We start from the raw sequence: 22037 nt of genomic DNA, 5'->3' as shown, positions 1-22037 counted from the left end.
TGTCACAGCCGGGTGCCCACACTGAAGATGCTGGCGCCTGGAATACAGGACGGCCAGTGAAATGTCGTGGGCACCACGGGATCATGGGACAGGTAAGTGGCTGTTTTTTTAAAAGTCAGCAGCTACAGTTTTTGTAGCTGCTGACTTTTATTTTTTTACAGAGTGAGTGGAACTCCGCTTTAAATTAGTATTTTTGGTTTGTAATGCTCAGGTGCAGTGTAGTTCTGCTTTAATCTGTTTTGGGAAGTGAAAATAAATTCCTAGTGATGCAGCGAATATCTGCCCCTTTATTGCTCCCTGTGACCAAGCGACAGAGCCAACGACAGGCTTCCAATTCATTATTGCCCTCGTCACCACTGTGTGTTGTCACTACTGAAATTGAACTACAAGCTACTTTGTCAGCCCATGGCATGTGTTTTGTTAGTGAACTTTACCTATAAATAATTTAAAGAAAAATGGACGCTGACATTGATGACTCTTGTGAAAGGTCTGACTGTCTGCATGCTTACACTATAGCTATATACAGAGGGTAAAATAAGTGTTGAACCTGTCACCATTTTTCTCAGTAAATATATTTCTAAAGGTGTATTGACATGAAATTTTCACCACATGTCGGTAACAACTGATCCATACATACAAAGAAACCAAATCAAAGAAGTTCAGAAACTAAGGTATGTGTAATAAAATGGAATGACACAGGGAAAAAGTATTGAACACGCTAACTGAAATGTATTTAATACTTTGTACAAAATCCTTTGTTGGTAATGACAGCTTCAAGACGCCTCCTGTATGGAGAAACTAGTCGAATGCATTGCTCAGGTGTGATTTTGGCCCATTCTTCCACACAAACCGTCAAATCTAAGGTTCCGTGGGCATCCGCTATGAACTCTGACCTTTAGTTCTTTATATAGATTTTCTATTGGATTCAAGTCAGGTGATTGGCTGGACCATTCTAGCAGTTTTATTTTATTGAAACCAATTGAGAGCTTCCTTGGCTTTTTGTTTGGGACCATTGTCTTGCTGAAATGACCACCCTCATTTCATCTTCATCATCCTGGTAGATGGCAGCAGATTTTTATCAAGGATGTCTTGGTACATTTTTTAATTCATCCTTCAGTGACATGAAATTTGCCAGTACTGTATGCTAAAAAACAGCCCCATACCATGATGTTCCCACCTCCAAACTTCACTGTTGGTATGGTGTTTTTGGGGTGATGTGCAGTGCCATTTGACCTCCAAACACGGTGTGTATTATGGCATCAAAAGAGTTCAATTTTAGACTCATCTGACCAGACTATATTCTCCCAGTATTTCACAGGCTTGTCTAAATGTTGTGCAGCAAACTTTAAATGAGCTTTTTCTTCAGCAATGGAGTCTTGAGGGGTGAGCGTGCATACAGGCCATGGCGGTTGAGTACATTACTAATTTTCTTTGAAACAATTGTACCTGCTAATTCCAGGTTTTTCTGAAGCTCTCCACAACTGGTGCTTGGCTCTTGGACAACTCCTGTGATAATTCTTTTCACTCCTCTGTCAGAAATATTGTGAGGAGCACCTGGTTGTGGCCGGTTTATGGTGAAATGATGTTCTTTCCACTTCTGGATTATGGCTCCAACAGTGCTCACTGGAACATTCAGAAGTTTAGAAATCCTTCTGTAACAAATGCCATCACTATGTTTTGCAACAATAAGGTTGCAAAGGTCTTGAGCAAGTTTTTTGCTTTTACCCATCATGAGATGTTTCTTGTGTGACACCTTGGTAATGAGACACCTTTTTATAGGCCATCAGTTGAGACTGAAGCAGCTGTTATTAGTTGCACTGCCAAGGGGCAGGATTGCTTTCTAATTACTGATAGATTTCAGCTGGTGTCTTTCCATTTCCATGTCAATAGCACCTTTAGAAATCTATTTACAGAGGAAAATGGTGATGTGTTCAATACTTATTTTACCTGCTGTAATATTTTGATTCTGTGACCTGAGAACTGTAGGCAGATTTACCTATTTGTTCCGGTGCAGTGACTTAGAAGGTAGTCAGCAAAGACTGCATTAAAGCCTCGTGGATTGTAAGACAGCTGTTAGCATTTTTATAGAGACTGTTGATGCAGCTTCTGGCTCTTGAGCATCCCAGGGCTCCAAAACTTGGCAGACTCAATATGCATGTGCTGACCGTTTAGGCATTCCCCTTACACCACTTTGCCCTTGGTCACTGAGGCTGTCCACTGAGGAAAAGCACAATTAGAGGACGCAGGAGGAAAAATCTGGCAAGGCAACTTGAGTTTTGCATTTTGCTACAGTCTGCGTTGTGGGGATCCTGGGGTGCTCAAGAAGCTAAACAGAAAAAAGCGCAGGCATGGATTCAATTTGTGCTGCCAGTTTAAATATCTTGGATACTAACATGCTTACTGTAAAGCCAAAATTGTTTTCTAAATTCTGTACAAAGAGTAAAAGGTTGAATGTCTCTTGTGTTTTTATTGCTGCCTTTGTCCCTGTTGGGAAGTTGTAACCTCCCTTCTGTTTTGGTGACGGGTCTGGGAAGGATAGGCTATCTCTCTGAGGTGGGCAGGCCTTGCAATCACACGTATTCTAACCTTTTTCTTTTCTTTCATTGCAGTGTGTTTGAAGGGGAGCTTTCAGAGACGATACCTGTTGTCCATGCATCAATAGCAGGGTGCAGAATTATCGGAAGGATGTGCGTAGGTGCGTATTGCCCCTGTTCTTTTTTGAGTTGTTCAGGGGTGAGGTGGAGAATATGTAATTCAGTTCCTTGGGCATAATTTCATATTTGCTAGAAAGTAGGTTTTACACTAAATTCCTAATGTGCCCAAATTGCACGCATCAACCTGTTTAATGCCTCCTTATTAAAGCGACTTCTAAAGATTATTATTTTTTTTTAAATAACAAAACATGTCTATACTTACCTACTGTGTGCAGTGGTTTTGCACAGAGCAGCCTGGATCCTCCTCTTTTTGGGTCTCCTGCAGGCTCTCCTGGCTCCTCCTGTTTGTCGGGTGCCCCCACAGTAAGCAACTTGCTATGGGGACCCCCACTGCTCCATGTGTCCATTCACACATGGAGCCATGGTTTAGCCCCACCCCCTCCCTCTCCTCATTGATGACTGTCTGTGATTGATAGCAGTTGGAGCCAATGGCTCCTGCTTGCTGTCTCAGCTAATGAGGAGGTACAAACCCAGGGCAGGCGAGGCTGTCATTCACATCGCTGGATCGCGATGAGGCTCAGGTAAGTATTGAGAGGGCTGAGGGAGCTGCTGCACACAGTAGGGTTTTTTTTACCTTCCTGCATAGAATACAGGAAGGTAAAAAACCTTCAGCCTTTACAACCAATTTAACCTTTATTTGGAGGGTCCCTAATGCTTGATGCATGCCGGGATGGGAAGTACCATCACAGCAAAGATTTGGGTGGAATCAGTGCCCGATTCTGCCCCTCTTTGTCTCAACAATTGTTTGAAAGTTATATCTTTTTATATCATTGTATGTCTAGAGCACCGCTGGATGCTTGAGAGGGAGATGTTCAGGCAACGTTAGAGGCCACATTGGGTGCAGAAAGCCCGTTTCACATGGTGTGAAGCTTGTTAGTTTCTTTCCCGATGTTGTAGAGCACATTTTGGCCTTTCTCCAGTCTGGTGTGGAGATGTCTCTGGCTTCAAGTACCGTTAAGAGAGAGATCTTGGCCAATGTGTTTGATACCCACTACTATTTTTTTCTTTGGTAAAAGCTTTACCAAAGCTTTAACCCCCCCCCCCCCTTGTCTCCGTGGTAGCTAACTTTTTCTTGTCTGTTTTGCAGTCTTCTCCTTTTGAACTTTTCCATGAGATACCCTTGTCGCTCCCTGTGTGCAGGTTTTTCTTTTTAGTAGCCATTACTTTAGCTCTCGGGGTCTTAGAGTTGGCCGCTCTTGCCTGCAAGGAACTCTTCCTGGTTCTTCACCAGGATAATAAGGTGGTGTTGAAGCCTCAGTCCTCCTTCCTACCTAAGGTAGTTTCATCTTTCTAACTTTGTTCTCATCTTAATAAGCAGGCGGTTCACACGTTAGATGTTCAAGTTTATCTGAAGCCTACAGCTTCGTATTGTCATTGTAAATCCTTGTTTGCTCTGCCTGAGAGTCAGGCTGCTTCTTGGATCTGTTGTTTGTAGGTGGCTATGTCAGCCCATTTCTCAAACCTATGGTCTTACGAGCAAGGCATTTCTCTTCCCTGTTAAAGCCCTTTTCATCAGGACTGTTAGTGCCTTCTGGGCTAATTAGGATCAAGCTTCTCTGGTTCAAGTTTGTAAGGCTGCTACCTGCTTTTCTCTTCCCACATTTACTAAGTTGTACTAGGTAGATGTTCCTTCCTCTGCAGACCCCAATTTTGGGTGGAAGGTTGTGCAGTTGGCTTTGTAATCTGGCCCCCATGTTGTTTTTGGGCTTTGGGACATCCAAAGTAGTTATACACTCACCAGCCAGTATATTAGGTACACCTTGAAAGTGCCAAGAAAATATCCCTCACACCATTAGACAACCACCACCACCACATCCTGAACCGTTGATACAAGACAGGACGGATCCATGCTTTCATGTTGTTTACTCCAAATTCTGACCCTACCATTTGAATGTTGCAGCAACCAGTCTGCCCATTCTCCTCTGACATCAACAAGGCATTTTAAACCCCACAACTGCCGATCACTGGATATTTTATTTTTTTTTGGACCATTCTCTGTAAACTCTAGAGATGGTTGTGCGTGAAAATCCCAGTAGATCAGCAGTTTTTTTAAATACTCAGACCAGCCCATCTGGCACCGACAACCATACCATGTTTTAAGTCACTTAAATCCCCTTTCTTCCCCATTTTTATGCTCAGTTTGAACTTCAGCAAGTCGTCTTCACCGTGCCTACTTCCCTAAATGCATTGAGTTACTGCCATGTGGTTGGCTGATTAGCAGTTTATGTTACCAATCAATTGAACAAGTGTACCTAATAAAGTGGCCTGTGAGTGTAAATATGAGGTCATCTGTGCCCCGTGATGTATGATTAAGAAATTAGGATTTATTAGTTTATCTGTAAAATCCTTTTCTTGGAGTATGTCTCCGGACACAGATTCTTCCACTCTTGTATTTTCTTGTTTGCTACAAAACTGAAGCTTAGCTGAGTTAAGAAGGGTTCTGTCTGGAGGGGGAATTCCTGCTTTTTTTGGACAGTGTCCATTAACCTGAAAGTGGCAGCAAATCTTGTGATTTGATCTGCAGATTCGCCCAATAATGTCTACATATTCAGAAATATATACTGTACAAAATATGCATTTTAATGTGTGTGCAAAATCTAAAAATTGCTCTGGCAGCAAAAGGACTGAAGTCCTACCTACTCTTGGGGGGGATTTACTATAACTGGAGTACTAGGAATCTGGTGCAGCTGTGCATGGTAGCCAGTCAGCTTCTAACTTCTGCTTGTTCTATTAACCTTTGACAATATAACCTGGAAAATGATTGGTTTCTATGCAGAGCTTCACCAGATTGGGATTGATTTACTAAGACTGGAGCGTGCACAAAGTCTTGTCAGACTTGCCAGCACACTTACATTGGTAATTTTAATTTTCGTTTCCTTCTAGCGTCGTGTACAGCAGTTTCACTTACCTGTGACCTCATATTTTCTCTCTAGCTTTCCTGGAGGAGCCTCTCTTTCTTAATAATGAAATCTCTTGAAACTACATGTCCCATAATCCTTTGGGACAAATATAGTTTCAGGGTGGTTCTGGCCATGTTATATATTACAGGTACTTGTACCATCATTATACGCAGCATTTTACATACATTGTACATTCACTTCAGTCCCTGTTGTCAAGAATTATATTGAATAGGACCCTAACCAAGAAACAGTAGTGGGGCTTTGGAGGTACCAAACCATATCAATAAACATAAATCAAACAAAAATGTAAGGACAGTTTATAAAATTGAACACCTTTTATTAGGTTAAAAAACCACCAACCGGTGGAGCATGATCATCAGACATATACATAGAAAAACATAAAATACAATAAATGAGACCTGGCCACAATAAATGTTACTCATGTCCTACACCCAAAAGGGCGACACGGGTATCAGCCACATACAACCAACAGCTATAGCCTCAGGACATGAAGGCTAAGCTGTAGACAAGGATAGACATTATGGTACATGGCTAACAATGGAAACATGTAATTATATATGGGTTGATATAGAACACCTAAACATATAGTATCATAGGTTTTGATGAACATATAGACATGTAGTTTCCACTTGGAACCATGAGCAGGTACTTTGTTTTAAGTTTCCAACGTGTTTCATGGGACAACGCTTCTTCAGGGAAAAACAAAACACAAATTCCTATAGCAAGCAAAAACATATCAATATGTAGTCATGCAGGATTATACAGAAAATAGCAAAAATAAATAAAAGGTTAAACAGCAATTACCAGTTGATGATACCAGCACATTCCGAGATGGCTCATGCAGAATTTGCTGTCAAGAAGCTTACAATTGAAGGCCCGTCACTCACATTACTATACATATACACACACATACTATGGCCAATTTAGACAGAAGCCAATTAACCTACCAGTATATCTTTGGTGTGTGGGAGGAGACCAGAGTATCCAAAGGAAACCCGCACAGGGAGATCATACCAACTCCAGGTAGGGAGTGTCTTGGTTGGGATTAGAACCAACTATCTTAGTGCTGCTAGGTGGAAGTGCTAACCACTTAGCCACCGTGCTGGCTAACAGAACAGTACCTGCAGGGCTAGGGGAGAACAGGCCTTAGGAGGTAGATGTAACTCGGTGGGATTGTAAGCCAATTATGTTCATTCAGCACATACCCAACCCCCCCCCCCCCCCCCCATTCGGTCAGCATTGCCAACATGTTGACTTTCCCTCTATAGTCTCAAGGATCACGGAGGGGAGTGAACACAATGCTTTTGGTAGCATAGCCTAAAAATAAGGAACTAAACGGAGGGAGAATCCATTATTTACTTTTTAATTGTGGCTGGCAACATAGGGGGGTGGGTGGGAAACAATCTACAGGGCAGACTTCAGGAGGTAATTACCAAAGCATTTATAACTGCTATCTTCAAAGTTGGAGTTCATATTTAAAGGTTATCTAAACCCAAGAACAAAAATGTTACACCGTATATTTTGCAGTCCATAGATGTAGTGGCTGCATTGGTTTTTTCTTTTGTTAGTTACATAGTCTGGCTGAAAAAAGACAAAAGTCCATCCAGTTCAATCATTAAATACAAAAAAAAGTTATAATCCTACACTCACAGTTGATCCAGAGGAAGGCAAAAAACCCAGCAGAGCATGATCCAATTTGCTCCTGCAGGGAAAAAAAATTCCTTCCTGATCCCCCGAGAAGCAATCGGATATTCCCTGGATCAACTTTACCTATAAATGTTAGTATTCAGTTATATTCTGTGTATCCAAGAAAGAATCCAGGCCTTTTTTAAAGCAATCCACTGAGCTGGCCAGAACCAACTGTTGAGGGAGTCTATTCCACATTTTCACAGTTGTCACTGTGAAGAAACCTTTCCGTGTTTGGAGATTAAATGTCTTTTCCTCCAGACGTAAAGAGTGCCCCCTTGTCCTCTGTGATGACCTCAGGGTGAATAACTCTACACCGAGTTCACTATATGAACCACTGATGTATTTATACATGTTGATCATATCCCCCCTTAATCTCCTCTTCTCAAGAGAATAAATTCAGTTCCTCTAATCTTTCCTCATAGCTGATCTCCTCCATGCCTCTTATCAGTTTGGTTGCCCTTCTCTGTACTTTCTCCAATTCTCCAATATTTTTTTTGTGAATTGGTGCCCAAAATCTTAAGAACATTTTCAGCAAGTGCAGAGAATACCTGTTGATCTTACCAGGAATGCAGTGTCTTTGTTACTTCCTGTGAGCTGTGCTGAAAGCACAATGTTATCCTTTGTGAACAATTACACCCCACCACTTATGTAATGAAAATTTTCACCTATAGGTGTTTGTACTCTGAAATAGGCTGTACATTTAAATTTTGTTTGATGTTTTTTGTCTTACCTTGCCATTTTGCTTTTCTTGTGTTTTAGGAAATCGTAATGGCCTTCTAGTTCCAAATAACACAACAGACCAGGAGCTCCAAAATATAAGAAACAGTTTGCCAGAATCTGTCCGGATCCAGCGGGTGGAGGAGAGGCTGTCTGCCTTGGGGAATGTGATAGCTTGTAATGACTATGTAGCTCTGGTTCACCCTGACCTTGACAGGGTATGTTTTCTGTTTTCACACTGTCATGGGGATGAACGAAGCAACCTGTGCCATTATAATGGTGCAGGAAACTGTCAGGCGTGGCATGTGCCACTTGAGCAGATACTTATCTCAGGTCCACCTGCACCACTCGTGCCAGTTTCTTATTTCAGAGTGAAAAAGAAATTAGCACAGGTCTGCTCCTAAATAAGAGGATATAGACCAGTTGTGAGATGACTGACAGCTCACATCCCTCTCTCTCTGCCTGTGCAGGGTTTACACTACAGGAGCAGAGCTGCACTCCTTACATTCTGAGCTGATTTGGAGGTGGAATCCGCAGAGAGATCGGAGCATGCAGCTCTATCCCTCTTCTCTGTACTGTTTTCTGTCACAGAACAAAGTACTGATCACCTATAATTAACAAAGGGGGCTTGCTAGCTCATGATTTAAAGTGGTACTAAAGCTAAAACCGTATTTTATTTACCTTAAAGCATTGCTTGCAATAAAGGATAAGTTCACGTTTTGCACAAAAATAATACATTTTTGCAGATAAAAAAATGTGCATTTACTATTTTTGGCTCCAGGAGCCTGTAAAGCATTGCAGCAGTGGGTCAGTAGATCGCTGGTGCCATACAGGTCTCCTGCAGACAGGTCAGTATATCTGCTTGCCCGTACGCGATGTATGAGCAACCTGATATACGACAAAAAGATTCAATAAACTACCATGGCATTCCACAGCACCGTGGTAGTTCATTCAAAACTACAAACCGGCAGCCGCTTAGGCTGTCGGGACTTGTAGTTCATTCACAGAACACATGCTCTGTTTTTAAATACAGGTGATACAGGGAACTTCTGCCTGTACTTCTGTCACAGGGAGGAGGGTGCAGCAGGTGTTATATGTTATACTCTAAAAACAGGTGGAACATGCAACCTGTTCCCAAAGGTGAACTTATCCTTTAAGGCAAAAAACATTTTAGATTTCTCTGCCCCCCCCCCCTTTTTCTGTGTGAAGGGGAAGAGATGGGAGAATAGATCCAGTGCTGTGCACAGCTGCATCTTTTCTCCCCTCTCTTCCTTTTTACACAGGACTCATGCAGCAACAGGAGCAATTGGCTCCTGCTGCTGTTAATCAAATGCAATGAGGAGAAAGGGCGTGGCTAAGTCCTGCTGTGTGAGTCTATGGAGTGTGGCTCCATAGACGCACAGCTCAGGAGTGAGCAGACACCGTGCCTCCATAGAAAATGGCTTGCTATGGGGACTTAAGAAGAAGAGGAGCCAGGATTGCCGGCGAGGGACATGAGAAGAGGAGGATTGGAGCCACTCTGTGCACTACCATTACACAGAGCAGGTGAGTACAACATGTTTTTTTTTTCTAATTAAAATAATAAATTTTCTTTAACACTTTAATATTTTTTTTAGATGGGGATGTTTGTGGTATAAATGGGTTGGGCTGTAAAGAGGATACTCTAACATTGTTCATGCTGGACAAAGTGATGGTTTTCTTACCTCTGTTACCCTAGGGTAAACATACCTTAACCGCTTTAGGAGCAAACCTTTTCTGACACTTTGTTTTACATGCAAAAATCAGTATTTTTTTTCTAGAAAATTTCTGAGAACCCCCAAACATTATATATTTTTTTAAAATGGTGGGTGTTGTTATTTTTTATGTCACGGTTTTTGCGCAGCAGTTTTTTTAAAATGTAATGTTTTGGAAAAAAATACACTTTTTTTTATTTTAATGCACAAAAACACAATATAATCCCCAATTGTTTGATAAAATGTAAACAATATTATGCCAAGTAAAAAGATTCCAAACATGTCAAACTTTAAAATTGTGCATTTATGGAGAGATCTGGGGCCTGTCAGATCTTGGATGTCTCTTCTGCCTTTAAAAACATCTGATCACACTAATGGCACTGTTTACATCTGGGGAAACAGCAAGGGATGAATGCTCATCGTTTCTGATTTCCTATACCATATGGTCAGCTGGCAGAAGCGCCGGCTTGTCACTCGGGTCTCCTGGTGGTATGGGAGAGCTCGAGAGAGTTGTGGGCATCATCTCGGTATAACCACTTGAAGTAGAGCAGCGTATGGGTACGTCTCTGGTCATCAAGTGGTTAATGCGCAGGCCCAATTTTGCACCTTTGACGTGCGTTAGTAAAATTGTACGTATCATCACAACTACTTTGTGCATCGAGGTGGATTATATCTTGTTTTTTCAGGACAAAGTGTGATTTCATTTGGTGGTAAATGGTAATGGATGATATTTTTTTCTTGATATTTTTTTTTATTAAAGAAAAACTGGCCAAAAATATTAAAAACATTTTTTTAAACTTAGCTGTATATTTCTTTCTACTACCATAACCTACCAACAAAGAACAACCCAAAATAAATTCTCCTGACAATTGCAGTGATGCCACATGTGTATGTTTGTACCTGGAGTAGGGCCCAGGAACAATAGTGCACAATTTTCTTTTTTTTTTTTCATATATATACACACACACACAGTCAGGTCCATAAATATTGGGACATTGACACAATTCTAACATTTTTGGCTCTATACACCACCACAATGGATTTGAAATGAAACAGACAACATGTGCTTTAACTGCAGACTGTCAGCTTTAATTTGAGGGTATTTACATCCAAATCAGGTGAACGGTGTAGGAATTACAACAGTTTGCATATGTGCCTCCCACTTGTTAAGGGACCAAAAGTAATGGGACAATTGGCTTCTCAGCTGTTCCATGGCCAGGTGTGTTTTATTCCCTCATTATCCCAATTACAATGAGCAGATAAAAGGTCCAGAGTTAATTTCAAGTGTGCTATTTGCATTTGGAATCTGTTGCTGTCAACTCTCAAGATGAGATCCAAAGAGCTGTCACTATCAGTGAAGCAAGCCATCATTAGGCTGAAAAAACAAAACCAACCCATCAGAGAGATAGCAAAAACATTAGGCATGGCCAAAACAACTGTTTGGAACAATCTTAAAAAGAAGGAACGCACCGGTGAGCTCAGCAACACCAAATGACCCGGAAGACCACGGAAAACAAATGTGGTGTATGACCGAAGAATTCTTTCCCTGGTGAAGAAAACACCCTTCACAACAGTTGGCCAGATCAAGAACACTCTCCAGGAGGTAGGTGTATGTGTCAAAGTCAACAATCAAGAGAAGACTTCACCAGAGTGAATACAGAGGGTTCACCACAAGATGTAAACCATTGGTGAGCCTCAAAAACCGGAAGGCCAGATTAGAGTTTGCCAAACGACATCTAAAAAAGCATTCACAGTTCTGGAACAACATCCTATGGACAGATGAGACCAAGATCAACTTGTACCAGAGTGATGGGAAGAGAAGAGTATGGCGAAGGAAAGGAACTGCTCATCCTAAGCATACCACCTCATCAGTGAAGCATGGTGGTGGTAGTGTCATGGCGTGGGCATGTATGGCTGCCAATGGAACTGGTTCTCTTGTATTTATTGATGATGTGACTGCTGACAAAAGCAGCCGGATGAGTTCTGAAATGTTTTGGCCAATATTATCTGCTTATATTCAGCCAAATGCTTCAGAACTCATTGGATGCCGCTTCACAGTGCAGATGGACAATGACCCAAAGCATACTGCAAAAGCAACCAAAGAGTTTAAAGGAAAGAAGTGGAATGTTATGCAATGGCCAAGTCAATCACCTGACCTGAATCCGATTGAGCATGCATTTCACTTGCTGAAGACAGAACTGAAGGGAAAATGCCCTAAGAACATGCAGGAACTGAAGACAGTTGCAGTAGAGGCCTGGCAGAGCATCACCAGGGATGAAACCCAGCGTCTGGTGATGTCTATGCATTCCAGACTTCAGGCTGTAATTGACTGCAAAGGATTTGCAACCAAGTATTAAAAAGTGAAAGTTTGATTTATGATTATTATTCTGTCCCATTACTTTTGGTCCCTTAACAAGTGGGAGGCAAATATGCAAACTGTTGTAATTCCTACACCGTTCACCTGATTTGGATGTAAATACCCTCAAATTAAAGCTGACAGTCTGCAGTTAAAGCACATCTTGTTTGTTTCATTTCAAATTTATTGTGGTGGTGTATAGAGCCAAAAATGTTAGAATTGTGTGGATGTCCCAATATTTATGGACCTGACTATATATATATATCCCCTACCTAAAATATACTGATCCTGTCTGGTTTTTCAGTTTGACCCGATTGGACCTTCCATGGCCCTCTGTGGAGTGGAGGGTCTGCTGACACCCACTGGCATCTGATCCTGTACGCTAAAAACAGACTGATGGTGATCATCCACTTATTGGATTGGATGACAGTCGAATGGAAACAGTCAGGCGGTCTGTTTCCATTCGGCAGCCCCATAGTAAACCGCGGACACAGACCTGTCATCTTGGATCAGCGGAGAGACCCCCCTGTGAACAAGCGGATCTGCTGATGGGTCTGCCCCATCTGAAAGGGGCCTAACACTAACCCGGACACTGACCTAGATCAAGCTTTGATCTAGCTTTTTTTTTTTTTTCTAACACTGTTTTGTTAACAAAATGGGCTGCACTGTGATTGATCACTGTGATAGCCAATCAGAGGCTATCACAGCGGTCTGGTGAGCAGGAACACATTTGTGGTGTCCAGGATTAAAGCCCACATCTTGGACGCTGCGTATATGTGTTATGGGGTTAATAGAATGGTGGCAAAAACAATTCTATTCCATATTCATGGCTGACCTTCAGCCTTTTCCTTTGGACAAATAGATGTGACCTTTACCCATATTACCTTTCATTAATGTTACTAAAGTGCCAAAGCTTTATGCACATTGAGAGGAATTTATCAAACTCAAACACTCAGAAGCTGATTGGCTGCCAGGCAGAGCTGCTTTATATTCTGACTTCAATTTCTTAATTTAAGCTTTGAAAATGAAAATCTGGAGCAGTTGTGCATGGCAGCCATTAAGCTCCTGTCTGCTCCAGTTTTGATACATTTCCCTCACTGTACTTGCTAATATTTATTCCTCTGACATGTCTGGATTTATGCTACTAGCTCTCTATTTATCTTTGAATCTGTTTAGTGTGGGCAGGAGATGATATGCTGTTTTATGTTCCAGGAGACCGAAGAGATTTTGGCAGATGTGCTGAAAGTAGAGGTGTTTAGACAGACCGTTGCCGATCAAGTGCTGGTTGGAAGTTACTGTGCTTTCAGCAATCAAGGAGGCTTGGTGCACCCTAAAACATCAATAGAAGACCAGGATGAGTTGTCATCTCTTCTCCAGGTCCCTCTTGTGGTGAGTTACAGAATTAAAAATCTATATACCTGAGAGGATTTTCCCAAGCGGTCTTCTAGAATCACAGTCTGGCCCAGTGGTGTCCCTAAGGGGGGTGTGGGCTGCACTGGGTGACACCATCACAGGGCGTGCAGGAGCAGGATACCAGCAGAGCTTCTGGGCTCTGTGAATGTCCTGGCCAGATATTGGGGTGATCCCGGATTCCCGGCACAGTGACAGTTGCCCGGGTGTACCGGTTAAATGACTATTCCGGACCTGTGAAGATATGTATCTTCTTCGGCCTGAAACCGGCACATGCGCAGTTGCTTCAGGGAATACATATCTTCACGGTTCGGGACACTCATTTTACCGCTACATCGGCACCACTCCTTCCTCTCTGGAGGGGTGACACCACGTGTTACTGCACCGGGTGACACCAACCCTAGCGACGCCTCTGCTCTGGCCCCTTTTACATGAGGTGGAATCCACCTGTGTTCCACTTGCTGAGCAGGGTATCTGTCTGCAGATCCCCGCTGAGCAGGCAGGCAGGTTACAGGTCTATGTCTATTCCACTTATGCAGAGCAGACACAGCCCGGTCTACCCTATGGAAGGTTGGATGTAAACAGACCGCCTGTCCATTTACACCCATCTGCCATCCGATGCGCTAGATGGAAGGGGAACAGATCCCCATCTGGCTGGTTTTTGGTGGATCAGATTGGATGTAGGCGAGTTTAAACGGACACATGTCTGGAGCACCATGGAAAAAGGGAAAGAAGAGAAAAAGAGGAAGGGGGGGGGGGGGGCAGAGAAGAAAAAAGGCAACAATAATGTAAAATATATACGTAGGAAAACCTACAACCTAGGTCCTCTAATTGTACAGCCACAATAGGAAGTAAATGGTGATATCTTGCGCCTCAACCCAACACTTCCACGTTTTATCAAATTTATGAGGACAGTTCCTACTTGCATAGGCAAATGACTTCCATTTCAGTAGAATTGCTTGTCTAGCATAGAAGGCGGAGTAGAACACAAATAAACTTTAATGTCTAGTTGGCACCAAACCCTCCACAAGGCCTAGTGGCCACAGAGTGGGGTGCAGTGGGAAGGAAAGGTTACCCACTGCGTTAAGTGTCCACCACTCCCTGCCAGTAACATTGCAGCTTAGGGCAGAGTCAAAAAACATGAAGGTATGCCCACAGCAAGTATCAGGAGTACCAGGATAGATAACTGCCAAATGCTGAGAGGTGTAGTAGACTCTGAATACATTTCAGTTGGAACCAATCCCTGGAGGGAATCATATTCTTAAAAAATTGGAGAAGGCCGTATTCCCAATCTTCCGTCAGGGAGGGAATGTTATCATGCCACTTATGATATAGCAGTTATTTTAGGTAAGGTCAGAGGGATTAATTGGGAGTATATTGCTGATAGAAGTTTAGGTAAGTCATTACCAAACAACAGCGCCTCTAGTTGGTCAGATAGGAGAGTTACAGGATGACGCAATTGTAAAATCTAAAGAACTTCATGTTGGGTAGGTGGTAAGTATCTTGAAGCGCATTAAAAGATAGTAGAGTACCTTCCAGCTTTATATGTTTTACTAGCACAATATCATGTCTGGCTCATAAAGAGGTATCTGGGATGGTGTGAAAATGAGCCAGGTTAGGATTACCCCATAGAGGAGTGTAAGAAGAATAAGTGTCAGGCGGTACATATTGGCCCCTGGCCTGTCTCCAAACCAAAAGTGTTGTCCTCATCTGGACAGTAACCACAGAAGCGCAGCTTCATTTACATTTGATAGAGGGCTATGAGCAGTGAGCAGGCAAGTAAGTGTGACTGAATACAGATGAGACCTAGCACGGTCTCTTCTGCAGTATAGGGCTGCCTGCTCAGCTTTTTTATTTTTTATTCAAGTTCCACTTTAAGGCTGGGTTCACACTTGTGCGGTGCAACATACCGCATGTGATTCGCACAGGAACCGCACCGCATTCCTGTGCAAATCAAATGCGAATTCTGTGCGGTCCGGTTTGACACATACATGTTGTATGGCTCAAATCGCATCACATGCGCACCAAAACACTGCAGGACCCTTTTTTTTATTTTGGTCCGCACTAGAATCGGATCGCATGGGTGTGTATGCCTATGCGATCCGATTCTGCACATTGCACCATGTTTTGTGAACTGATTTTGGGGTGTCGTTAACTTAAAATACACACCCGCAATGGTTTGTGTGAAAGGAGTGCGATTTATGATGCGGTGCAGAAATCTTTTTTTTTTTTTTTTTTTTTAAATCTGCCTAGGGGTTTAGCTTTTATTATTCCAGGTTGATTTTTCCTTCAACTGCTACTTTTTGAGAACTGTTTCCAACTGTGTAACTTCAACTGGTTTGACACTCGTAAGAGCTGATTCACACGCCCGGTGCGGATTGAAGCTCAGGTTCTCGATGCAGTAGCTGTTCAGCGGTTCAAGCCTGGTTTACATCAGGTTCAGGACAGGATCGGCTCAGGATTTGAATCTATTGAAAGATTTGAACATGTTGTTTATAAACGGTTCCCATAGAAGTCAATAGCCTGTAATCCGCACCTGAGCTCAGAAATCGTTCATGATTCTTTTTGAGCCTGGGTTAACACTGATGCAGTGCAAAATTTGCAGCAGTTTCTGTGCGATTTCCGCACCGCATCACAATCGCACCCTGTTCACATGAACCATTGCGGGTGTGTATTTTAAGTTGACGTGCCGAAATCCGTTCATAAAACGTGGTGCGATGTGCAAAATCGGAACGCATGGGTCTGAACACCCATGCAATCCAATTCTACTGCGGACCAAAAAAAGGGTCCTGCACATTTTTGGTGCGAATGTGGTGCGATTGGAGCCTTACAAAATGTATGCGGTGCGGTTCCTGTGCGAATCACATGCGGTATGCTGCACCGCACAAGTGTGAACCCAGGCTCAAACCGAACTGAATCCGCACTGCCAGTGCACCGGACATATGTGAACAGGCACCATAGGAAGCAATGCTATTTCACGTGTCATGCAGATTGGATATGTGGTTCAAGCTGCATCCAGCCCTCATGTATGTGAATGGGCACTTACTGTCTTTTGTTGAGTAAGTTGAGTTAATCTCAAATTTTCCACTTGTAAATGCTAAACTAATCTTGTCTCCTGGCAGGCTGGAACAGTGAATCGAGGTAGTGAAGTGATTGCAGCAGGAATGGTTGTCAATGACTGGTGTGCTTTCTGTGGCCTGGACACAACCAGTACAGAGCTGTCAGTCATAGAAAGTGTATTCAAATTAAGCGATGCCCAGCCAAGCACTATTGCCACCAGTATGAGAGACTCCCTCATTGACAGGTATGTTCATTGTATGTTATGCAGTCTATATATAGTTCCATGTCTCTTATGTTACTGCAAGAGTTAAACTTGTAATGGTGAAAATACCTCATCCTACCAGCTTTTGATATTGGGAAAGGGAAGTTTTTGCCCTTTTTCCAGGTAACCAAGCAGCACTTCCTTCTGACAGAAGGAACAACTGGTCAGGTAACAAAAGAAAGTGGTTTCAACCTTTATGTTCAAGGGGAAAAACTGTTTTCTTGCACAACACCAGCTGGGACTTTTTAAAGTTTTTTTTTTTTAAACAGCGATGAAGAGATTTTATTGTTGTCTAAGTTGAGGGACAGAGAGAACCCCTTTATTTTACAGTGCCTGTCCCTGCTGAAGAGATCTCACATCCTTTGTGGTCACCAGGACAGGAATTTTGGTGAAATTTGCCTGGTTAAAACTCGGATGGCAACAAAAACCTGATAGAAGGTATAATTCTTCCCACTCTAACCAAAAAAGAAACTTTGACTGGGGTTGGTCTTTAAAGGGTAGAGAACCCAATCACAGCATGTACTGATCTAGGGATGGGGAACATAAAGGCAGTCCATCCTTAACATGGATTCAGTGTAGTTGCTTCTCATATTGAACTAGATGCATTGACTAGGGTGTATAATTAAAGTGTTACTAAACCCAGGACCCTGCATCCACTATATCTGGTCTCCCACAGAACATGGAAATGCAATTATTTCAGTAAATATAAACTGCTAATTACCTTTCCTTATCAGCAGTCTTGTGACTTCAGCAGAGCACTGGTTAAAGCTTGTAGGAGGAGTTTTCTTTCTGGTCTGGGAGGATGCAAAACACCTGACCTCTGTCTAGACAGTGCTGATTGGCCCTGTGCTGATCACTTGCACTCTCCCAAGAACAAAAAATATCTGGGTATTTTTAAAGATAGTTCCTGTCCAGTAGATTACACTGGAAGTGAAAATGGCTATCTTTCCCATGCAAGAAAACTGCCCTTTGAGAGCTGTTAAGTAGACTAGTGTCCTTGGAAGATTTCTGTTCTATTCCTGTTCAGGTGGCAATTCAGAAATTTGCATTTACCCTCACATTCATTCCCTGTGACAATGATGGTTAGGACAATTAAAGTGCTAGTAAAGTCTTTGTTAAAAATCTGCTGACAGGGAAGGGTTTTTATAACAGAAGAGACCTTAGTGGTCCCTCCTCCCTGGCTGTCAGTGAGTAGTGTGATCTGAGCCGCTCATGCGCAACTCAAATCACATTTGTGGCCTGCTCCGTGTGCCGCTGCGATGTGACTTGTATAACAATGTAAATTTGCTGTCCCCTCAAAATAACTCAACACACAGCCATTAATGTCGAAACCGCTGGCAACAAAATTGAGTACACCCCTCAGTGAAAATGTCCAAATTGGGCCCAAAGTGTCGATATTTTGTGTGGCCACAATTATTTTCCAGCACTGCCTTTAACCCTCTTGGGCATGGAGTTCACCAGAGCTTCACAGGTTGCCACTGGAATACTCTTCCACTCCTCCATGACTACATCACGGAGCTGGTGGATGTTAGAGACCTTGCGCTCCTCCACCTTCTGTTTGAGGATGCCCCACAGATGCTCAATAGGGTTTAGGTCTGGAGACATGCTTGGCCAGTCCATCACCTTTACCCTCAGCTTCTTCAGCAAGGCAGTGGTCATCTTGGAGGTGTGTTTGGGGTCGTTATGTTGGAATACTGCCCTGTGGCCCAGTCTCCGAAGGGAGGGGATCATGCTCTGCTTCAGTATGTCACAGTACATGTTGACATTCATGGTTCCCTCAATGAACTGTAGCTCCCCAGTGCCAGCAGCACTCATGCAGCCCCAGACCATGACACTCCCACCACCATGCTTAACTGTAGGCAAGACACACTTGTCTTTGTACTCCTCACCTGGTTGCTGCCACACACGCTTGATACCATCTGAACCAAATAAGTTTATCTTGGTCTCATCAGACCACAGGACATGGTTCCAGTAATCCATGTCCTTAGTCTGCTTGTCTTCAGCAAACTGTTTGCAGGCTTTTCTTGTGCATCATCTTTAGAAGAGGCTTCCTTCTGTGACGACAGCAATGCAGACCAATTTGATGCAGTGTGCGGTGTATGGTCTGAGCACTGACAGGCTGACCCCCCCCACCCCTTCAATCTCTGCAGCAATGCTGGCAGCACTCATATGTCTATTTCCCAAAGACAACCTTTGGATATGGCCCTGAGCACGTGTACACAACTTCTTTGGTCGACCATGGTGAGGCCTGTTCTGAGTGGAACATGTCCTGGTTAACCGCTGGATGGTCTTGGCCACTGTGCTTCAGCTAAGTTTCAGGGTCTTGGCAATCTTCTTATAGTCTAGGCCATCTTTATGTAGAGCAAACATTATTTTTTTCAGAACTTGAGAAAGTTCTTTGCCATGAGGTGCCATGTTGAACTTCCAGTGACCAGTATAAGAGAGTGAGAGCGATAACACCAACTTTAACACACCTGCTCCCCATTCACACCTGAGACCTTGTAACACTAACGGGTCACATGACACCGGAGAGGGAAAATGGCTAATTGGGCCCAATGTGGACATTTTCACTTAGGGGTGTACTCACTTTTGCTGCCAGCAGTTTAGACATTAATGGCTGTGTGTTGAGTTATTTTGAGGGGGCATAAAATTTACATGTTATACAAGCTGTACACTCACTACTTTACATTGTAGCCAAGTGTCATTTCTTCAGTTTTGTTACATGAAAAGATAGAATAGAATAAAATATTGACAAAAATGTACTCGCTTCTGTGAGATACTGTAGGTTTGTCCCAAGCATGTTTGAAGCTATTTACTGTTGATTAGCTCACTACCTCTGCTGGAAGTTTATTCCAAGCATCAACTACTCTTTCAGTAAAATAGTACTTTCTAAGATTAGTTTTGAACTTTCGTCCAGTTAGTTTAAGGTCATGTCCCAGTGTTCTTGATTTTGGTTTCATGTTGAAAGTAATACCCTCCTGAACCTTATTCACCACTTTTTAAAGGTTTCAATCATGTCTCCCCTTTCCCTTCTTTCTTCCGGACTGTACATATTATGTTCCTGAAGTTGCTCCTGAGCAGGTATAACACACCAAGATGGAGGAATAACTGCAGTGGCTGGGGATCACAGAAACAGAATTTCAATGCACAGGCTTAGGCAGGCCATACATGATGCAATTTTCTCACAGGAAAGAAAATCAATTTATTCCCCTGTAAACACAGTCAGTGTTGATGGGGGAATTCCTCCTGTGGAGCTATTGTGTTCTCCCAGCGGGGGGAGCTGTCCCCACTGGCAGAATACAGTAATCACTGCTAGCTGCTGTAAATGGGTGTAACCAGCATGTCAGATTTTACACAAGTTGTACAACTGACTTGGGTACAATCAGTCTGCCCATAGATGGTTCAAAAACTGGGCAATCCCTGCTGAACTGGCTGAGATTTGATCCATCTATGGGCGGCTTTACAGAAAGGTAAGTATAGGACTGATAAATGAGCACACACTGAGAACATTTACAACAGACTAAGTCTTATATAAATGCAAGGAAGATTTGCAGACTATATTTTAATTTGTCTTCTGAGCCCCTTTTTTTTTTCTTTTTGTTTTCCAGTTTAACATAAATGGTTCCATTCACAGAAATGACGTTGACTGGTGAAGTTTATCTGCTCCCTGTACTCAACCATATTCTTAAACTGAACATAGAACTGCTACCAAATGTCATCACAGCTGCCTCTGTATCTCAATATTGTATCTGAGCTGAAATATACTAATACTTATACCATGTTTAGCTGCACCGGAGAAGGAAGCATATATGTAGGTGCACTGATCGTTTTGCTAACTATAATGAATACATTTTATAATCAGTGTGTTACAGATTGATGTAGGTTTCACATTGCTTCCAAGCATGACTTGTCTACTGAGAAGTCAAGATTTGAATTTTAACCTTATGTTATTAAAAGTGTTACTACAAGCAAATATGTAAAATAAATGAAATTCAATTATGTATTTAAACTGTATTATTATATACCGTGGGTATATGTAATTGAGTTAGTTTTAATATGCACCTGCCCAGCAGGAATTTGGGCTGAGCTTACAAAGGCTCTGTTCACATCACATAAAATGAAGCATCTGCCCATTAATTAGGTGAACCAGCCTTTCTTCCTAAGGAAACATGTACTAAGGATAGAGAGTGTCATTGTTCACCTCCCCTGCTGGAAAGACAAGTTCTCTGGCTGTCATGCTTATCCAATAGCTTCTGTACTTTAGTCACAAACATATAACTAGTGCAGCTCCTGTGATTTCTCTGAATGCTTGGTCTGGGTTTCAGAAAGTAAGCCCAGCACCCTAGCATTGTGTGGCTCAATAAAAATCTGATGAACTCTGCATGATTCTTGGTTTGTTTTTGTTTTTTCACTGTATACGTACCCAGTTGGACTTAAAATGGGAAAATCATATAGTTTTACATAGTTCTGCAATAGAGGATTATAGAGAATAGTCACATACCAAAGTAAATCTCTTGATTGTTTCACTGAACAGGCATATAGTGTATTTTCACCATTTTTTTTATTTTTTTTAACAAAAAATTGGTCCATGGATCAGCAAGATATCTTTGTAAAACAAATGAAAGCATGTGGTGGTGCAATGGTTTGGAAGACATTTTATGCAAGATCACTGCCTTTCTCCACTAAATGAATGAAGAGACGTCTATCATTTTATCAGGGTCTAGACACCTTCAAAGTGACACAATGGGGAATGAGGAAAAAAATGTGCACCAAGAGGATGGTTGCTGTAAGTGGTAAGCATTACACTTCCATCTATGTGGTCATAAACAATTAATATGGTACAATCTATAAGGCTGACATCTGGTTAGGGTAGAGCTTAACTACTTGCTGACCACAGATAGCCGAATGGTGGCTTCACTGCGGCTGGCCAGTTCTGAGAGGGCGTTATATGTAGTCCTCCCAGAAAGCGATCTCTGTGATTGCTGTGTCCTACGGACACAGCTGATCACGTGATGCGGTAAAAGGCCAATCACAGCGGCCCTTTACCATGTAATCAGCCATGTCCAATCACTCACTGATCACCAGGAAATGCAATTGCTGGTTATCTGCTGCACTTTCCTCACGCTGTCAGAGCGTGAGGGAAGTACTGCTGAGAGCCAGCAGTTGTCAGAGGAG

General features: G+C 42.5%; 1 protein-coding gene across 1 annotated transcript in view; it reads left to right on the top strand.

The window, feature by feature from the left end:
- EIF6 (eukaryotic translation initiation factor 6) overlaps nt 1-21243 on the top strand; it is a 40204-nt gene extending 18961 nt beyond the window's left edge. Inside the window, exons 2-6 of the mRNA XM_089690640.1 lie at nt 2610-2695; nt 8084-8259; nt 13343-13519; nt 16663-16844; nt 20471-21243. Of these exons, the coding sequence (XP_089546766.1) occupies nt 2610-2695; nt 8084-8259; nt 13343-13519; nt 16663-16844; nt 20471-20480 (631 nt within the window). The 3' untranslated portion in view covers nt 20481-21243. The remainder of the gene's footprint in view (nt 1-2609; nt 2696-8083; nt 8260-13342; nt 13520-16662; nt 16845-20470) is intronic.
- The last annotated feature ends 794 nt before the right edge of the window (nt 21244-22037 follow it).

The sequence above is a fragment of the Staurois parvus genome, unplaced genomic scaffold, assembly GCF_062004578.1.
Source record: "Staurois parvus isolate SC_StPar_1 unplaced genomic scaffold, SC_StPar_1.0 ptg000538l, whole genome shotgun sequence".
NCBI classification, from domain to species: Eukaryota; Metazoa; Chordata; class Amphibia; order Anura; family Ranidae; genus Staurois; species Staurois parvus.
The sequence above is the reverse complement of the archived record's forward strand: the minus strand, read 5'-3'. Positions and strand labels throughout refer to the sequence as shown.